This window comes from Brachycentrus maculatus, unplaced genomic scaffold (assembly GCF_059751285.1).
Source record: "Brachycentrus maculatus isolate JH-2025_06_01 unplaced genomic scaffold, ASM5975128v1 h1tg000144l, whole genome shotgun sequence".
Taxonomy (NCBI): Eukaryota; Metazoa; Arthropoda; class Insecta; order Trichoptera; family Brachycentridae; genus Brachycentrus; species Brachycentrus maculatus.
The window spans coordinates 2287446-2305131 of record NW_028280897.1 but is presented as its reverse complement, the minus strand read 5'-3'; the positions used below and the strand labels follow the sequence as shown (position 1 = coordinate 2305131).

At 36.5% G+C, this 17686-nt stretch overlaps 1 protein-coding gene across 2 annotated transcripts in view; it reads right to left on the bottom strand.

The window, feature by feature from the left end:
• fry (microtubule binding protein furry) overlaps nt 1–17206 on the bottom strand; it is a 66140-nt gene extending 48934 nt beyond the window's left edge. The window contains exons 1-14 of one of the 2 annotated variants that reach the window (XM_088260884.1): nt 17033–17206; nt 13479–13574; nt 7452–7852; nt 6779–6975; nt 6078–6293; nt 5871–5994; nt 5570–5791; nt 5250–5484; nt 4546–5167; nt 4282–4465; nt 3643–3851; nt 3071–3267; nt 2628–2826; nt 1670–1846 (exon numbers count right to left, since the gene is read on the bottom strand). In XM_088260884.1, the coding sequence (XP_088117010.1) occupies nt 1670–1846; nt 2628–2826; nt 3071–3267; nt 3643–3851; nt 4282–4465; nt 4546–5167; nt 5250–5484; nt 5570–5791; nt 5871–5994; nt 6078–6293; nt 6779–6975; nt 7452–7852; nt 13479–13566 (3071 nt within the window). In that variant the 5' untranslated portion in view covers nt 13567–13574; nt 17033–17206. The remainder of the gene's footprint in view (nt 1–1669; nt 1847–2627; nt 2827–3070; nt 3268–3642; nt 3852–4281; nt 4466–4545; nt 5168–5249; nt 5485–5569; nt 5792–5870; nt 5995–6077; nt 6294–6778; nt 6976–7451; nt 7853–13478; nt 13575–17032) is intronic. The other variant, XM_088260885.1, reaches the window with a different exon arrangement.
• Nucleotides 17207–17686: the final 480 nt, after the last annotated feature.

Below are 17686 nucleotides of genomic sequence, written 5' to 3'. Positions count from 1 at the left end.
GGCAACATTGCTCTAACCTTAACTCCTGACCGCAAACAAAGGCAAATAAAGATCCACCAAACGTTTTATACAAAAAATAATAAATAAATACTTCATAATGTTATTTGAGTAACATTTTTAATTTCATTGAACATAAGTCTCAGTGAAAATTTTAAAGTTCCGGTATCTTTCTTTCCTGAAAATAATCCGCTCTAAATAATAAAAAAGTTGAACACGTTACGAAACATTAAAAAATTATAAAAATCCGATATCGCTAGTACATATAGGTTGGCAAATATTAACATTAAAACAATCAAAGCATTCCGTTAAATTCATGCTAAATTTTAATCCAAGTACCAAGCATTATGTTCTCTAACACTGACAACTCCAACCAGAATATTTCAATGAAAAATACACACATTATGCAAAACAAGACATTTATGTACACCGTCATTTGGTAAAGCAATAAACCACAATTTTTGTTTTTATTTACTGTGTCAACTTCTGGAGAAACCCTCAAAAAAGGACAGAAAAATTACAACTTACATTGTTTATTGACTTGGAATTACATTTGTACAAGAACATGATTCAAATATAAAACAAAACATTTGTAAAAGACCACTTTTCGCATTAACCCTTTCCGGTCCCCCAAAATTAAAAAATAAATCTAGGTAGACAGTTACATTCCAATCGGAAAAAATCTTGTGTCCACTGCTCCACATACTGTTGTAATAGATACGAGTGAAAAAAATGTAAGCTTGGAATTTAAATAAATAACGAGCTTCTTCAAAACTCTTAAAGAGACTTTAAGAGAGGATACCTCTAGTGGGTTGATAAAAAATACACCCTTTTTTTTTTGGTATGACTTTTTAACCTAAACTACTTTTACTCAACTTGGAATAGTTAAATTTCATCTAACTTGTAAATAATACTAATGATGAAAAAAAATTTAATTAATGTTTTACTTAGTAAATACCACTATTTCTTAAAATCTACTGTGACACGTGTTTCGAAACACGTGTCACAGTAGATTTTAAGAAATAGTGGTATTTACTAAGTAAAACATTAATTAAAAATGGATAGATTTTACCACAAAGTGACTGCCGAATCAATTAATGATGAAAAAAATGTCTAATAACATTCGACATGGGACCTCAGAGGAAAAAATCGATGTTGAATGAGATTCGACATTGGACCAGTAAGGGTTAATTGTAGTTCTCGAAACAAGTTGTGTTTACATTAATAAACTCAATAAGTTGTCTTACACAGGTGCTGTTTTCATATTTAAATGCTAATTTAATTATTAAAGAGAAAAATTAAGTTTACGAAAAAATAAATAAATTCAAGTACGTGAAATTTTAAACCATTTAAAATTATTATGGCATAATGAAAATTTACCAGACATACATCTTTCACCTATTTGTAATGTAAAATAATTGTGTTTTAATGCATTCAACCAAACCAGGGTCAATTTGTTATTACGGAGTGTAATTTGCGAGACAGAAATTGAAAGCATTTTATTTTCAAATACAATAAGTAAGCATTTCTTGCTGACATCATCTTGTCAGATGTGACTAAATTTAAGATAAAATCATATTGAAAATTGTCTCGCAAGTTACATTTCACTTAGAGTTACAAAGCGTAGAAAGCTGTTAGTATCGGAAGGCCGGAGAGTAATGTTACAACATACCTCAGACTGAGGTCGGGGCTGGCGCAACGGACCACGGAGCTCGGCGTGGCGGGTACGACCCGGAACGCCAACGTAAGGTAGTTCTTCCAGACGTGCATGTACATGTCCCTCTCGTTGGCGGGCTTGCGTGGGGCTGTAGCGCTGCGTAAGAGCGATGCGCGATTGTCGCTAACGGGGCTGAAATTTCACAAACATCACATATTACTTTTGACGTGAAACTTTTTAGGTGTGGTAAGTTAATTGGCCTGTTTTTAATTTAGGTTTAACTTAGTTAATACCATTATTTCTTAAAATGTATCTAGACACGTGTTTTGATACATTTCACGTCATTTCCAAACACCGTATGATCAATCAATGAAATGATCGGCCTAGATCAAACAAAAAAGTAAAACGCTTCCATTTTCTCCAAATTCAACCGGGAGTTGAAAGAAAAGAATGGGAGAATCATTTCTACACTCTCAGTCACATATGTTACAGTCTACACGCATGCGCTACATGTACTGTGTTAATACGTAGCATAAGGAACCAGTAGACGCTTGCATATAATTCTATTTTTCTTCTTTCTTTCTTCTTTAGCCCTCTGTCCATGATATCAGCTATCCTAAGTTCTTCGTTTCTTATTATACTGTATATTACTTTTATTATACAGCATAATATAACTTATGTATATTGCGAAGGGCTCTTTGCAAATGGAATGGAGGAGCGTCTATTGGTAGCGTAAAGCTGTCAAATATACGATTTGCGGACGACACAACACTTTTGGCCAAAGACGCAAAAGAGATGGTAGATCACCTTAAACGAGTTGGAAAGCAAGGCACTGGGTCTGGATATTATATGGAGATATGCGGACGATACAAGGGGCAACTAGAGAAGAGTCATTGCTCCGACAAGGATCACAATCCTAAGTAACGGAGAAGAAAAGGTATACACTAATAGGTGGTACTGGATTGGTACTTACGTGGGGTCGATGACAACATAGAGTGCGTTGATACGCGCGTATAGAATAGGCCAGGCATGATGCACAGCAGTGGGGCACTTGGCGGGCAGGCGGGCGCGGTCCATAAACCCAAACAGCAGCGTGCCCCACGGATCAGTACTCAGTGCGGGGCTTGCAGTGCCACTCACACCACTCTTGCCATTATTCTCGTCGTACAGACCTACGAAATGACGCAATTTAGGAACATAATGCATTCTATCCACAGTAGAATCATTGACCGTTAAGTGCTGAGAATGGATAATGGATATATCGACTCTGGTATACTTTTGATCCACCTCCGTGATGCAATGGTTAGCGTGTTTAGCTACCCTCGGTGGTTTCTGGTGGAATGAATGAGACTTAACGAATAAGGAAAAAATCTCAGCACCAAAACGGTTAAGACTTCTCAATACTAGTCTAGTCACCTGGAGTCCAGACAGTGTGAGTTCGGTCGCAGAACCACTGCAAGTCGAGTTGGGAGGCGGTCATGAGGGCCTGTTTCTCTGCCGGGGGGAGCAGCGGGAGGCAGTGCTCTGCCAGGACGGGACAGCAGGCGTCCATGGCATCCACCGCACAGGATTCCTCTGTACTACCGAGTTTCTCCAATAGTAACTTGGCCTCCCTGAAAACAAAGACAATATGAGACCTGTTAGAAAAACGGCTGACATATCACTAGTCGTTATAAAGAGCCATGTATTAAATTATAAATAAAAGTTTATATTCAAACCCATAGATGGGACCATCTGTATCTTGTGAAACTAGTCGTTAAAAAAATTGATTCTCAAGTGTAAAAACAAGCATTTTATTTATAATTTTAAAATGTCTTAAAGTGAATGCTAAAACAATAAATAACATAAGTGCGATGAAATAAAAAAAGGTAAAAAATAGCAGATAAATTCAGAATAAATCGACTTTTACTGTGTTCGATTCTGATGTCTCCATTGAAGCGTAAATTCTAATATGATAAAAATGAAAATATATATATATATATATTTACCTAAGAATGTGTACGGCCAGTTTTCTCGGGTACAGTCTGCACTGGCACAGCATGGACAGTGCTAGAGCCTCGACCACTCTGACGACACCAGCTGCCGGATCTAATGGGACCGGCACGCCGACCGCAGAAGCTGTCAGACTGTTCTTCCAGCTTGTCACCAGTTGTAACAGCATACGCAAACCGTTATCCACCAGTTGTGGAAACGTATCCTGCAATAAAAGTTAAACATATAAAGCTGTTTTGTGCAGGAGACCTCATTTCACCTCAAATATGTATGAAAATTACGATGGTCATTATATAATTAACACACTTCAGACAGGAAAGGTATTTCTACCCGTTCGGTCCATTGATGTTTAATAACGGGAAGGGTATTTTTAACTTCTGCGCCAGCCTCATTTCAAAGTCAGAAAAGAAGGAATTACATATTTGATGTTTTTATATGAATATTATGTAATCATTTTGTTAAGGTCTTAACTATGTGTACATAATTATCAAATCCCGTTGCCAGCAGTCGTCCGCAGGCGTAAAAAACACCCGTCCGAAATGTGTTACAGAAAGAATGCCATTCAAAATAAAGAGTGAATAAATTGAAACAATTATTATTTTTATATTTAGGACATTTATATCTCGAGTAATTACCTGAACTTCCTTGGCCAAGAATTGTGTGAATCCACCCAACACATCTTGCCGCCAATCGGGAAAGTCTACAACGAGAGTCTGCAAGCTTTGGTAAGCCAAACCTCTCAGCTCTTCATCCATGTGTACTGTCAGTCTTGACAACATCTCAACCAACTCTACTCCACTCATGCCATCGGGGATCAACCTGGAAACGCAATTCTTACTTAGCGACTTTTTTACATGAATAAATGTGTGTAAAATTTAATGTAGCTGAAAGTTTCTCACCGTGGTACTGCAGCAACGCACGTGCGAAACAAGTCTATCCGTGGTTTTCTGTCGCCAGTATTGATTTCCTGCTCTTTAGTTATGTTTTGAGAATTTGTCATGATGAGGGGACGTCCATAGTGCAAGTCTAAAGCCCTCAGGATGTCAACGAGGATTCTCCTCACGTAAGGAAAGTAAGCGCTCATCCCGATGGAACGAGCGGTTTCATCAGTGAGGACTTTGTTCAAGAAAGTCTTCTTTATGCGAAGAGTGTTTCCGGAAGGCATCGTGCCCGTTGTTCTGGGCATTGGCGGTTCACCTTCCTTCTGCTGCAGACTGTCCGCTACTACGAGAAAGGCTCGTAGGCCAATAGACATCCTTTCGGGGGTCAAAATCATTTTGATTGGACGACCAACCATCAGAAGGTCGAACACTATTTCCCTCATTGCAAAATCTAGCCTCTCTTGAGCTATGAACTGGATGATTTTGACAAATATGTTCAATGGAGTATCTCTCGGAACAACACCCTTTGATCCTTTAGGGAACAGAGAGTTAACGATGCTCTGCAGACGCGACTGTGTAGCCGAGTTGCTTTCGCATTTGATTCTTATCATGTAGACCCATAAAAGGCGATAAAGAGATTCTAGAAGAAGAAAGCGCTTATTAGAAACCCAAGGCATAATAAATGTGTCAAATTGTTATATATGCACGAGGAGTTAACTCACCGAGAGCGACTCTGCACATTTTAGGGTCTCTGTTCTTCAAGTTGTGTAGGCACATAGCCAGGAAGTAGTACCAATTGGCGAGGAAGAATGTCTTCTGAGACACGCACAGGAGGCACGTCACCAAGGGAAACAGAGCCAATCTGTGCTTTGACTTAATGCTATAGTCCACAGTTTGACTATACAACATTTCCACAAAATTCTTCAAGCATGGCACGTTGACTTCGTTTTTGACAGACTAAAAGGAGAAAGTAAGTTGTAAAGCAAGGTTAAATGTACCAACATAAATCAACAGCCCGACTAGAGAAAAAATAAATACTCACAGCCGCAACAGGTACTAGTATTTCGACAAACAGACCGGCAAGGGCATGTTTTACATCTTTGTCTTTTACGTCTAGAAAGTATTGGGCACACTCCTGTAAAAACTGGAAGGATGCTTCAAATTCTTCGATCGGTACCATTTTCACACGAAAGAATTTCATTCCCATCAAAAGTGTGATGATACTCAGTGAGGTGTGTGTAGAAGGCTCGCGACTCTTCAATTCCTAGAAATAGAACCTGGTTTAGCAATGGAATGTACATCAAATTTAAAGACGTAAAAAATATATTTTGAAAATTCTATACCTTGAGCTCAAAAGTAAATCTCTTGCGTACAGCCATAAACCTTGACTGCGCCAGTACTCCAATTACTTCTGCATAAAGATCAGCTATTATGTGAATGTTGATAGCATTCGGACTGGATTGAATGCTAGAAAAGATAACAATTATTATATATAGAATTGTAGACTTTCAAATACAGAATCTAGAAGGCATTTATTTCGAAACACATACCCTTCTTTGTAGTTGAAGTGTTTGAAGGCTAAATTCTCGATATATTGCACGAGATCTTCATGTCCTGGGTGAAATGGCAGCTGCTTCAGGACCTCGATTAGTCCCAAGCAGAACAGGAACTCCACGGCCAGGTCCCTCCTCTCGGCTTGAAGTTCCTCCGGAGTACGCTCGATGGTCTCCGCCACCGGGGCACTTCCGGATACTATGTACATCAAACTGGAAAACAAATCCACTATAACTACAAGCACATAGTAATAATTACACATTAAGTTGTCAAGACATATATCACATAAACTGACTTAAGTTTATGCAAGTACAAACAAGCATAAACTGGTTAGAATGACATCATCGGTGTCTATTGTTTCACTAGGTGAAAAATTATCAATCGAGTCTTTTACTCATATATTTATATATTACTAACTAGATGTACCCAACCACGCGTTTCTGTGGCTCAGTCTAGCCAAACGGAAAAGATAAAAAGATAATTCTTTCTCACGGTTAATCTTAGGACAAAAAACCAAAATACTTTTAACACGTTTGCAGGAAACTCTTAAAAGCATTCTATTTACTTACTTTTGGTAAAGTGCAAGAGAAGTCGAAAAACAATGAAGTATTTGAAAATATTGGGGTTAGGGTTGATGACAAAACCACCCTACAATAAAGTGTTAATTGTATTTGTGCAAAAGTAGGTACTTGTTTACCTTTTATTTTTCTCCTGCTGTGGCTTCTTGGTTTGGTCGCTGACATGCAGGGAATGCTGCATCTGGCGCTCCAACCAACCGAACAGGGCTCTGAGTAAGGACGGCAGGCAGTGCTCCGCCACCGTCCCAAAGGCACAAAGGATTTGGTCCAATTGAGGATCTTCTCCTCTTTGTAAGGTCTTGCATAATGGCTTCTCCTGAAAACAATAAATATGAATGAGACAATTCACTAGGAAAGATGGTAAAACAACAATTTATCATTATTACGCCGATTATGACTCCTGACATGAACGCTTCGAGTATTTGACATACCTGATCATACCAAGTTTTCCTCGGTCTTTCTCTGCTCCTTTTTCTAACTACATTCGCCTCATAAATTTTTCACCGTTCTACATATTTTCACATTCAATAGTATTTTAAAAATTTATATAATGCCATTAAAGTAAAAAATAAAAATTGGTGAATAACTCAAACCGCATAGATGCTACCCTACCTCACTTCAGGTACCAGTGATACTGAACAAATATTAGAGTGAAAAATCACTTTCATTTATTTTACCCCTCCTGGGAATCGAACCCGGGACCTCCAGTATGGTAGCCGAGCGTGCTAACGATCACACTACAGATGCGGACATTGGATATCACTGTATATAATAGAAGAAAAAAAGAATTACCAGCGGTTCAGCCATCACAATCTCCATCTTCCGTTCAGCCTGGATCGTGAACTCCACGAAGAGAGTCCTCATCACAAACTCTCCCGGTCGCAGGTCTGTGTCCACCGCAGCCTGGGGATGGCTGGGCCGCTCCTTGTGCACTCCCCACGGGAGCATCGTCCCTCTGGTCGGGATGTTACACACCATCCCGCTCAGGTCGGAGTTGAAGTGCGAACCGGCCCACTCGTCGTTCAAGCATTTTGTCGTTCTGGTGTTTTGCGACGGCACCAAAGTGCCGGTCGAGTCGCTGTGGACTTCTGAGCCCGAGTGACTCTCGGATATTGACGGGTGACCGGATGATAATACTATAGTTGACTCTGAATCTGTCTCGCTAGATACTGTCGAAGACAAATCTTCGCGAACTGAAAGAATAATTTATGAAGTACATTCGCATTTACATGGGCAATAGAAAGCGAGGATTTCTGTACCACACCTGAGAATATTAGGCAAATGTAGCCGGAGCTTTCAGAGAGTACATTTGCTTAATTCATTGAACATTTTTAACTTTTTCCACTCTGACCATTTTTTCTCATAACTGATCAGCTCGGCTGTCCAAACTTAAAACACAGTAAGGAACATTTTTTTTATAGTACGTTTTTTTTGCATTTTTGGTCTAAGTAGAATCTACTTAGTCCAAAAATGCAACAAAAAAAACGTACTACAAACAACATGTCCCTTACTGTGTTTTGAGTTTGGACAGCCGAGCTACTCTAATAAAAAAAATGCGTTGTTTTTCTACCATTAAAATAAATATTTTGGTTCCCTAATTTTGGGACACTGTCTGGCAATTCGTATGACCATGTTAATTAAGATTAACTGTATTTATCTGAAATATTTTTTGGTAGAATATACTTGAGTGATGGGGAAATCAGTGATTAAAGTTATACCTGCTGTGGGCCAGACATTGTGGCCCACGGAGCTGCCTACTAGAATCATACGGGCCAGAATGTCTGGCCTACAGAGTGGTATGAGTTAATAATTAATGCACACAGCGATCCATGGAAAGATCCATGCTTGGTTCAAGTCTGATGGATAAAATTAAAAATGAAGATACAAGGAAAATCAAAACAAATTTTAATGTAAGGCCCGGTGTGAATCGTTTAAATATATTTTTACTAGGTCAATTATGAATTTTAAAAGAGGCAACTAATAAAATATAAATAAACCTTCCCTTATGGATCTAAAAATCAGTGGAACATTCCTTTTTAAGGGTGATCAACACCATATAGATATGAACAAGGGGACAATTGTCATGGCTATTATGTTTGATTTATTTTAAAAACATATCTACTGACAATACAGGAATTTTAGTGTATTTATAATGTCAAAGTCTTTAGTAATTCTTTTTATGAAACCGAGCATTCTCATACTTTTGTTTATGTGCAATAGAAAGCTGATTTTGGTGTTGAGGCTATACCTAGATATATTATTGATTTCATACACAGTACATAATAAAAATAACATTTAGGATTTTTTATGGAGTGTTTGGAAGTTTTTGGTAAGGGAATGTAATTAAATATGAGTGTTTTAATGTTTTTTATGTTTTAGAATTCAATAAACCCTGATGATGACAAGGTTCTTGTCGAAACCGGTAGGTTAAAGTGTAGTAATAATAAAAAAGTGGTTACAACAAAGTTGTTTTATTTTATAAAGTTTACATGTACCTAGATAATCTATTTCTAATACCGATTCTAGGTATACTTTGTTGATTGAGTCATTAAATAGTAGTGGTTTCTTGTATTTGTAGAATCTCACGATTTGGCATTTTCGCGAGTTTAGATAAAGTTCATTTTTATTGCACTATATGGATTTTTTTTCTAGTATGTAACAGTCATTTATGTGACAAATTGTTTTGTCCGCCTCCGTAGTGTAATAATAATAATAAATTTGGATAACTTATATAGCGCCATTTTCGTAAAAAAATACCTCAAGGGCGCTTCACGGTGAATGAATTGGGGAAAATATTATGGTGGAAATGATTTAGCAAACAAATGTGTCTTTAGTCTTTTTCTAAAGATCATCTCACTCTCACTATTTCTAACCATTGGTGGAAGAGCATTCCACGCCGTCGGTCCTGCAACAGCAAAGGCACGCTCGCCAAATTTAGTGCGTTGGTTGCGAGCTGGTAAGATTACTTTGCCCATTGCAGATGTTGTAGCTGATCGAAGTGTGAGACGTCTATCAACCAATTCATCTGGAATACACAGCTCCTTAAGATACTCTGGAGCCATATTGTGTATTGATTTATACATGAGTAGGCAGAGTTTATACTCAACCCTTTCGGGAAAGCGTAACCAGTGGAGTTTGTGAAGTAGTGGGGTGATGTGACTGAATTTAGAAATTCCAAAAATTAGTCTCGCTGCTGCGTTTAACACTGATTGCAGTCGAGTCATTTTATTGTTTGGTAGACCCGTGTATATACCGTTACAATAATCTACTCTCGATATTACAAATGCATTTATTAATTGACGGGCAGCATCAACTGGCAGATTCTTGCGAATGCTTTTAATTTGCCTTAGCTGATAAAAACATGTACTTGTTGTTTTGCTTATTTGAGTCTCAAGGGAGAGATCAGAATCTAAGAACACGCCGAGCAGTTTGACGGCCGGTGTAGTTGTACTCTTTGGATTGAGTGGTGTCGTGTTATCAATCAAATTCTGTCGTTTAGGTGTGGCTATCCAGAGATGTTCCGTTTTGGACGGGTTTAACGTCAATCTGTTTTCAGCCATCCATTCTCCTATTCTCTCAATGCACTTATTAATAGAGTCAACAAGTTTATATTTTTCCTCCGGCCTACAATAAAAATAAATTTGAGTGTCATCCGCATAGCAGTGAGACCACAATCCGTGTGACTTTATAATATTTTCTATGTCTTTCGTATATAGAAGGTATAGAAGAGGACCTAGGACTGATCCCTGGGGTACACCAGTAGAGACGGAATGATAAGGGGATTTAACTTTTTGAAAAATGACTGAATATTCACGTTCTCGAAGGTATGAGCAAAACCATGCAAGTGCTTTATCACAGATGCCGTATGTCTTCCTTAAGCGTTCCAGCAGAATATTGTGATCAACCGTGTCGAAAGCAGCACTCATATCCAAAAAGGAAACCAAAACAAGGTCACCAGCATCCACAGCAGTTATTATATCAGACAGTACTCTCACTACGCCTGTCTCTGTAGAGTGGTATCGCCTGTATGCCGATTGCCTCTCTGAAAACAACTTGCTATTTTCAACATACGTTGTCAGTCTATGGGCAACAATTTTCTCTATTATTTTTGATATGACAGGAAGGTTGGAAATTGGGCGGTAGCTTGAAAGGTCCTCGGAGTCCATCTGAGAATTTTTTATTAGTGGTGTAACGTTTGCCTTTTTCATGGCCCTTGGAACAATGCTTTTCTCCAGAGACATGTTTATAAGATCTCTTATAAATGGAGCAATCTCGTTAACACATTCTTTCAAAAGCCATGTCGGTAGTGGGTCCAGTAAACACTGTTTATTGGGCAAAGCATTAATAAGTTTTGTTACCTCACTTATATTTGTGGACTCGAAAAATTTCAGATACTGCAAGGCATTACAGGAAATTGTTGGATTTTTAACCAATGATGTTGCTTTCCGAATATTTTCGATTTTATTTTTGAAAAAAATAGCGAATTCGGAAGCAGTGGCTTGTGTGTTGATTTTAAGTTCACAATCTCCGCGGACAGATTGCAGACTTTGCCACAGGAGTTTCGGAGACGACTTATGTTCTCTAATTCTCGAACACCAATATGCAGATTGTTTTGATTGAATCAAAAATCTATTAGTGGTTTGTGCTTCGAGCCACTTTAAGCGATCTGAAACTAATAGCGTCTTTCTATATTTACGCTCAAAACGCCGTAGTTTTTGTTTTCCATGTCGACATTCCTCGTCAAACCATGCATCTGATTTCCTTTTACGAACGGTTTTCGTGGTTAAAGGCGCATGTTTGTCTATCAAGCTGAAAAGTACACCATTGTACAAATCAGCCAGCTGGTCGACATTCTTGGAACTACGATCAGTATCCAGACCAATTAAGGAGTTCGAGATATCGGTCTTAAATTTATTAATATCTAGTTTCCTCCACGACCGTGATGTGAAGGATCTGTAGATAGGGGTGGGTTTGCCGATATTGATTTCGCCATGTACTAGTTTGTGATCTGACAGTCCGATGTCTGTTACATTGACTGCAATATGTTCATCACATTTGCGTCGTATTATAACATCCAATATACCTCCTGCGTTATGAGTTGAGGTGTTTACTTCTTGAAGACAATCAAAATCACTCAGAAGTACATTAAAGCGTTTGGTCGCTGAATCTGTTTCACGGTCGAAACGAATATTTATGTCTCCAGTTATAATTAATAATTCTGTGCGAGTAACCGCCCATTCTAACAGGGATTTTATTTCTGAAAAAAATTTAGTAGTCGGTGCCTTAGAGCCGGGCCGATAAATTGTTATGAGAGTAAAATTTTTACTTCCTACTGTTATTCTGCAACAAATGGATTCGAAACTCGAGAACAAAGGTAGTCTTATATTCATTAGTTTAAAATTATTGTTTGTAAGTATAACTATTCCGCCATGATTTGTCCACGAAAGATCGTCACGTTTTTTACAATCTTCGGACCTGCGCGCCCGCTCAATAATATTAAAACCTCTGCTACGGAGCTGTTTAATGGTGACAGAGTTGCTATCTTCATGCCACGTTTCAGTAATAGCCAAAACATCTATTTTATAGTCCGCTACTATATCACAGATGTCATCGATCTTATTATTAATTGAGCGAGCGTTCCATGTACCAATCGAGACTGGATATGCTATACCTACATGCCTATTTGGCTTCGCATTTCCTTGACTTTCAATGCCTACAGTATCTAAGATTTCCGGTAGATCTTTATGCTTTCTGCCTCCGCGACATCCTCTGTATCTTTTTTTCCGGATGTATCTTTCCTGATAAAGATTATTTGAATTTAAATTATGTTTAAGTATGTTACTTCTATTAAATTTATTAATTGCGGTGTGATTCTGAAACTGTAGAAGGTTCTCTACTGTGTAAACAATCCTAGATTTACTATCCTCCATACACATATCCCGACGTTTTAAGCAATTTACTTAAATGGCATGGACAAAATAAAGTCAAAGCATTGTTCATTTTTGGACAAAACAGTAATAAAAGTTATATTGATGGATTACTTTCCTTTGGGTCCGTCGAGCGTCAAATTACTGGTCACACGTGGTGTATCCGGCTCGGGTCTGGGAATCGCATAACCATCGAACGCACTTTTAACACATTTGTTGAATATTGACAAAGATAAAGTTAATATTTTCGATAATTCTTCACAAAACACAGTTTTTTACAAGCAAAACTATTATTTTTTTTCACTCAAACTGAGGCTAATGTTATAAAGATAATTATTATGTAAAATATAAATTAAAAGAACCAGAGAGTCCAGAACAAATGATTTTTTTTCCGGAGCGGGGTAAAAACAGGACCGGCAGCTAGGACAGCGCCAGATATCAAAGTGTAATGGTCAGCACGCTCGGCTACCGTTCCGGAGGTCCCGGGTTCGATTCCCAAGGGGGGTAAAATAAATATAAGTGATTTTTTCAGTCATGTTTATGTAATATTACCCTGGACTGGTACCTGAAGCTGAGGGCTGATCACCTTTCCTTCATGTGTAAACGATCAAGATAACACTGCGCTTATATGACACAGTGCCCTATGCACCACTGGGGTGCGGATAAGGGTTTTATATTTATATATATATTGTTTTGAAAATCTATTGTTAGTGATAGTGATGATTAATGTAAGTGATGATTTTTATTGTAACATATTTTTGTAAGCATTGTTACAGGCATATTAACCTAAAATATGAATAAACTAAAAAAATATATTAAATAAATCGTAACATTGCAAGTTTGTAAAAAATCGGCAAACAAAATAATAATTAAATAAACAAGAAATACGCACCTGCAAAATCATCCGCCATATCCCTTTGGGAACTATGCCCTTCAGATTCAGGAGGGGAAACTCCCTCTTTATATTGTGAGATTAACATCTTTATTTCTGAAATAAGTAAATAAAAAATGTTGCATTTTAAAACACAATAAAAAAACATTTAAATATAAAGAATAAGATAGATTTGGTATGAGAGACAGGGAAAGAGAGCATTTCAAAATAATTGTAGTAGTATAAAATTTGCATAAAAAATATCAGGTTTGTTCAATATTTACACCGTCATTGATAGTTTGTGGTAACTAAAATATGAGACATATCGTAGTCATACAGGAGAAAGTGACCAACTACCAAAACGTAAAATGTTCAGGAGGGTCATTTAGGTCACTATTGCTTGGCAAGAAAATAAACACCAATGCAGTTAGTCATTTTTGACAAGTCAATATATTATACTTCCAAGTTTAAAATCGTTAGGGATTTTTTCAGGGCAATATTAAGCTAGTAAGATATCAAATGGTCAATGATCACGTTTTTGTAAAAAAATGCACTTGTCCGTGATTCGATATTTTCAAAATAAGAAGACAAAATTGCATCTATTGTAGTTCAGGATTTTGTTATTCATTCGTTGGGTTTGTTAAAACACCATGATAAATATTACTTATACAATATGTGATACCTAAGTGTTTATATACAGTGTGACAGTTAACCCAGTTGTACTGGAGAGAATCAATCTCTATGTTCCCGATAACTATCTCAGATTTCGGGTTATTCATTCGTTGGGTTTGTTAAAACACCATGATAAATATTACTTATACAATATGTGATACCTAAGTGTTTATATACAGTGTGACAGTTAACCCAGTTGTACTGGAGAGAATCAATCTCTATGCTCCCGATAACTATCTCAGATTTCGGGAGGTTAGGTTGTTCTGTCACCCAATCCTACCAATGGTAGAACCAACCTGCCGATGGAAATGCCAATTGCGAGGGCAGTATCCCTGCTTAACCGTATTTCCTTGCATATTGACCTTTTTCACATCGGCGAGGGTGCCTTTAAGGAGAAAATATTACTTCTGGAATAATTGTGGGTTATGTCCACTTGCTATTTTCTATCTGATTATTTTATCTATCTGTCCATACACAGGCATATATGTATGCATACACATGTGTGTATATATATGTGTATGTGTGTGTCTGTGTATGTAATAACTTAATAATATATATATTTTATGTAATATATGATGTATATTTTAATGTACATAAAAGAAAAAATAAATAAATAAATGAGTTAATGTATTGCTAATATGTATATCTATAACATAATCTTTTTCTATCGCTTTGTGTCATTGTGTATATGTCAATCTTTTTCACTCTATCCCCGCGGCGTCAGAATGTAAAGCTCTATTTTTCCCCTCTATGTCATATCTTTCTTCTCTCTCGTAAAATAAATTGTGCCTAGTAAACATAATATCTTCTTGAAATTTCAATTTCTCAATTCTCGTCCAACTATCAATTATCAAATCACCGGCTTTAGAGGGAGATTTACAAAAGCAATTTTATTTATCTAACTTGAGATGTCTAATAAGGCCATAATTGTTGGCAAAAATTAATTGCAACAGTTTTATGTATGATAGTAGTACAGCAATCAGTTGCTCTCAAGAGGTTAAGGAAGGAACCTACTCTATGACAATTATAATTGTACTCAAAATAATGCTTGTTTTACAAAGTATTAAACTCACATACCATAATACAAGTGGCACAAAAGTTGTGACCCAAAAATTTTCATCCATAAAAAAAATTACAGCCAAAAAACATAAGGTCACAACTTTTGTGCCATCTTGGATATCCAAGTCTGTCTGTCTAGTAATTGTGAAATATTTTTTGGTTAAAAAAGGAAAAACATTTTATTTATGGAATATATATATATATAAAAAGCAGCCAGTGACTGAAATGTGACACCTTCATTGGTTCTCTGTTAATTAAAAATCTGATTAAACTCAACACAAGAGTTGTGACCCAAAATTTTTCATCCATAAAAAAAATTACAGCCAAAAAACATCAGGTCACAACTTTTGTGCCATCTTGTATATCCAAGTCTGTCTGTCTAGTAATTGTGAAATATTTTTTGGTTAAAAATGGAAAAACATTTTATTTATGGAATAAATATATATAAGAGGCAACAAGTGACTAAAATGTGACACCTTTGGTTCTTTGTTAATTAAAAATCTGACTAAACTCAATAATAGATGGTGCCGAGAAGTAACATGTAAAATGTGTCAAATGAAGGATATTGAACCTCCAAAATTTGTGTAGTATGGTTGTTATTTGTGGGTAAAATAGGTGAATGTTACACTTAAACCAGACTATGACAAGATGTAAGCCGTGTAAATACGCAGACATCCATATTTTTCTTCATCTGAGTCGAGATATGAATACAAAGTTTTTATACATAATATTATAATATTTCAATATACTACAATACTGATCATGCACATAATGATACACAATATACTTTTATGTAGAGAAGACATCAGGTAATTATGTATTCCAATATAAAGATGAGTTGCTTATCACCACAGTGATGGGGCAGTCACTGCACCATAGCTACCCACTACCATAAAGAAATCCAGGTCTTGCAAAGTGTTGTGAAATAGACCCATCAAGTGACACATGAGGGTATGTACAACAATAATGTAGGTTGGGAATTTTTCTTTTACTTTTCAAACACATTATGATCATAAATATATTTCTCATCTCATAATTATGAAATCAACAACATGCTTTAACTTGATGATCAAGGTTCATCAAGTTAAAACATCCTTTCGGATGATGTGAATTATCATATTTCAACGATTAAACAGAAATTGTCAATTCTTGACACAACACTTTTTCTTCAAGTAACGAGTAACGTTTTTATATGATTTTTATTTTTCACATATAATTTTTACAAATCCCCACTAAATTAAATGAATTTTCGAAAATACTGTAATGTACTTCATCAATAAGGAAAATAAAGTATATAAAATATTTGAAAGACTGTATTTGCAACAATACTTTTAACCTTAGATATTGACACATGATGGTGAAATACTATATGGTAAAAATTATATCTAGAATATTGTGATTTATTAATCAAACGAAGTTAAAAATTACACAAAAAGAGATAAACAAACACTGACACATTTGTCAAGGAACTGCGGGAACGTGCAGCCATTCCAAATTACCATGTAGTGTAATGGACTCGAATTTACTTGAATGTCAACGAGGCTACGCGTATAACTAGACAAATTATCCTATTGTACAGATAAGCCCACAAAAGAAAATTATCGTTTCAGTGAAAAACAACCTCGTAAGTCATTCAAACTCGATCGCTATTCAAAATGAATCATCAAATAATATAGGGATAACATTTCAGTCACGTGCCAAGAAATGCTTAAATTACAGACAGAACCAAGGGTTTAGCTCCTCCAACAACTGAAATCAATACAGAACACGACATAAACAAATATAAGTTGTTTATATCTGGTACCAACGATGTTAATCTCGGAAGTGACTTAATACGTATGTACCTTATTTGTCGAATGATGTGCAATCTGGAGGGAACAAATCATTTTAACATTCCGCAGAGTTTATACGCGGTTTAAAATCTTTAAAAAAACTAAAAACTATCACTGTGATACAGTATAAAACTAATCTAATATTATGCTCTCGATTGCACCGCCGACCGACATCCAACAAATGTCACGGAAGAATAGTAATGCTAACTTTCTATGGTTTTGTCAAAGATTATCCACAGCCAAAGATTGTCGACAGCCGTACCATAGCCTAAACATAAATAGTCTGCTCATCAGAAATCAGAAATTATTATTTGTGATGAACTAGGTACTTCTAGTTTTATTAGAAAATCCGTGATACTATCGGGTAAGTGATAAGGTATGCAGTAATACCTCTTATTTTCCTATTTATTTTTTTTAATTCGTTTATTTTTATTACAAATGTAACAAAAACAAAAAACCTGCAGCTTTGAATTCGAATACGCGCTTGTTTTGATTTATCTATATAAATAACCTGCTGCTGTTGTTTTGACCTGTGACAGGAAATAGCAAGTTTTTAGTCCGCAATGACAGTAACATCCGTTGCATGTAAGAATAACACACGCAATACTTTACATTGCTCATGGCGGACAGTGTGCTTCTTGACAGCTGATGTTGCATTTTCAATGA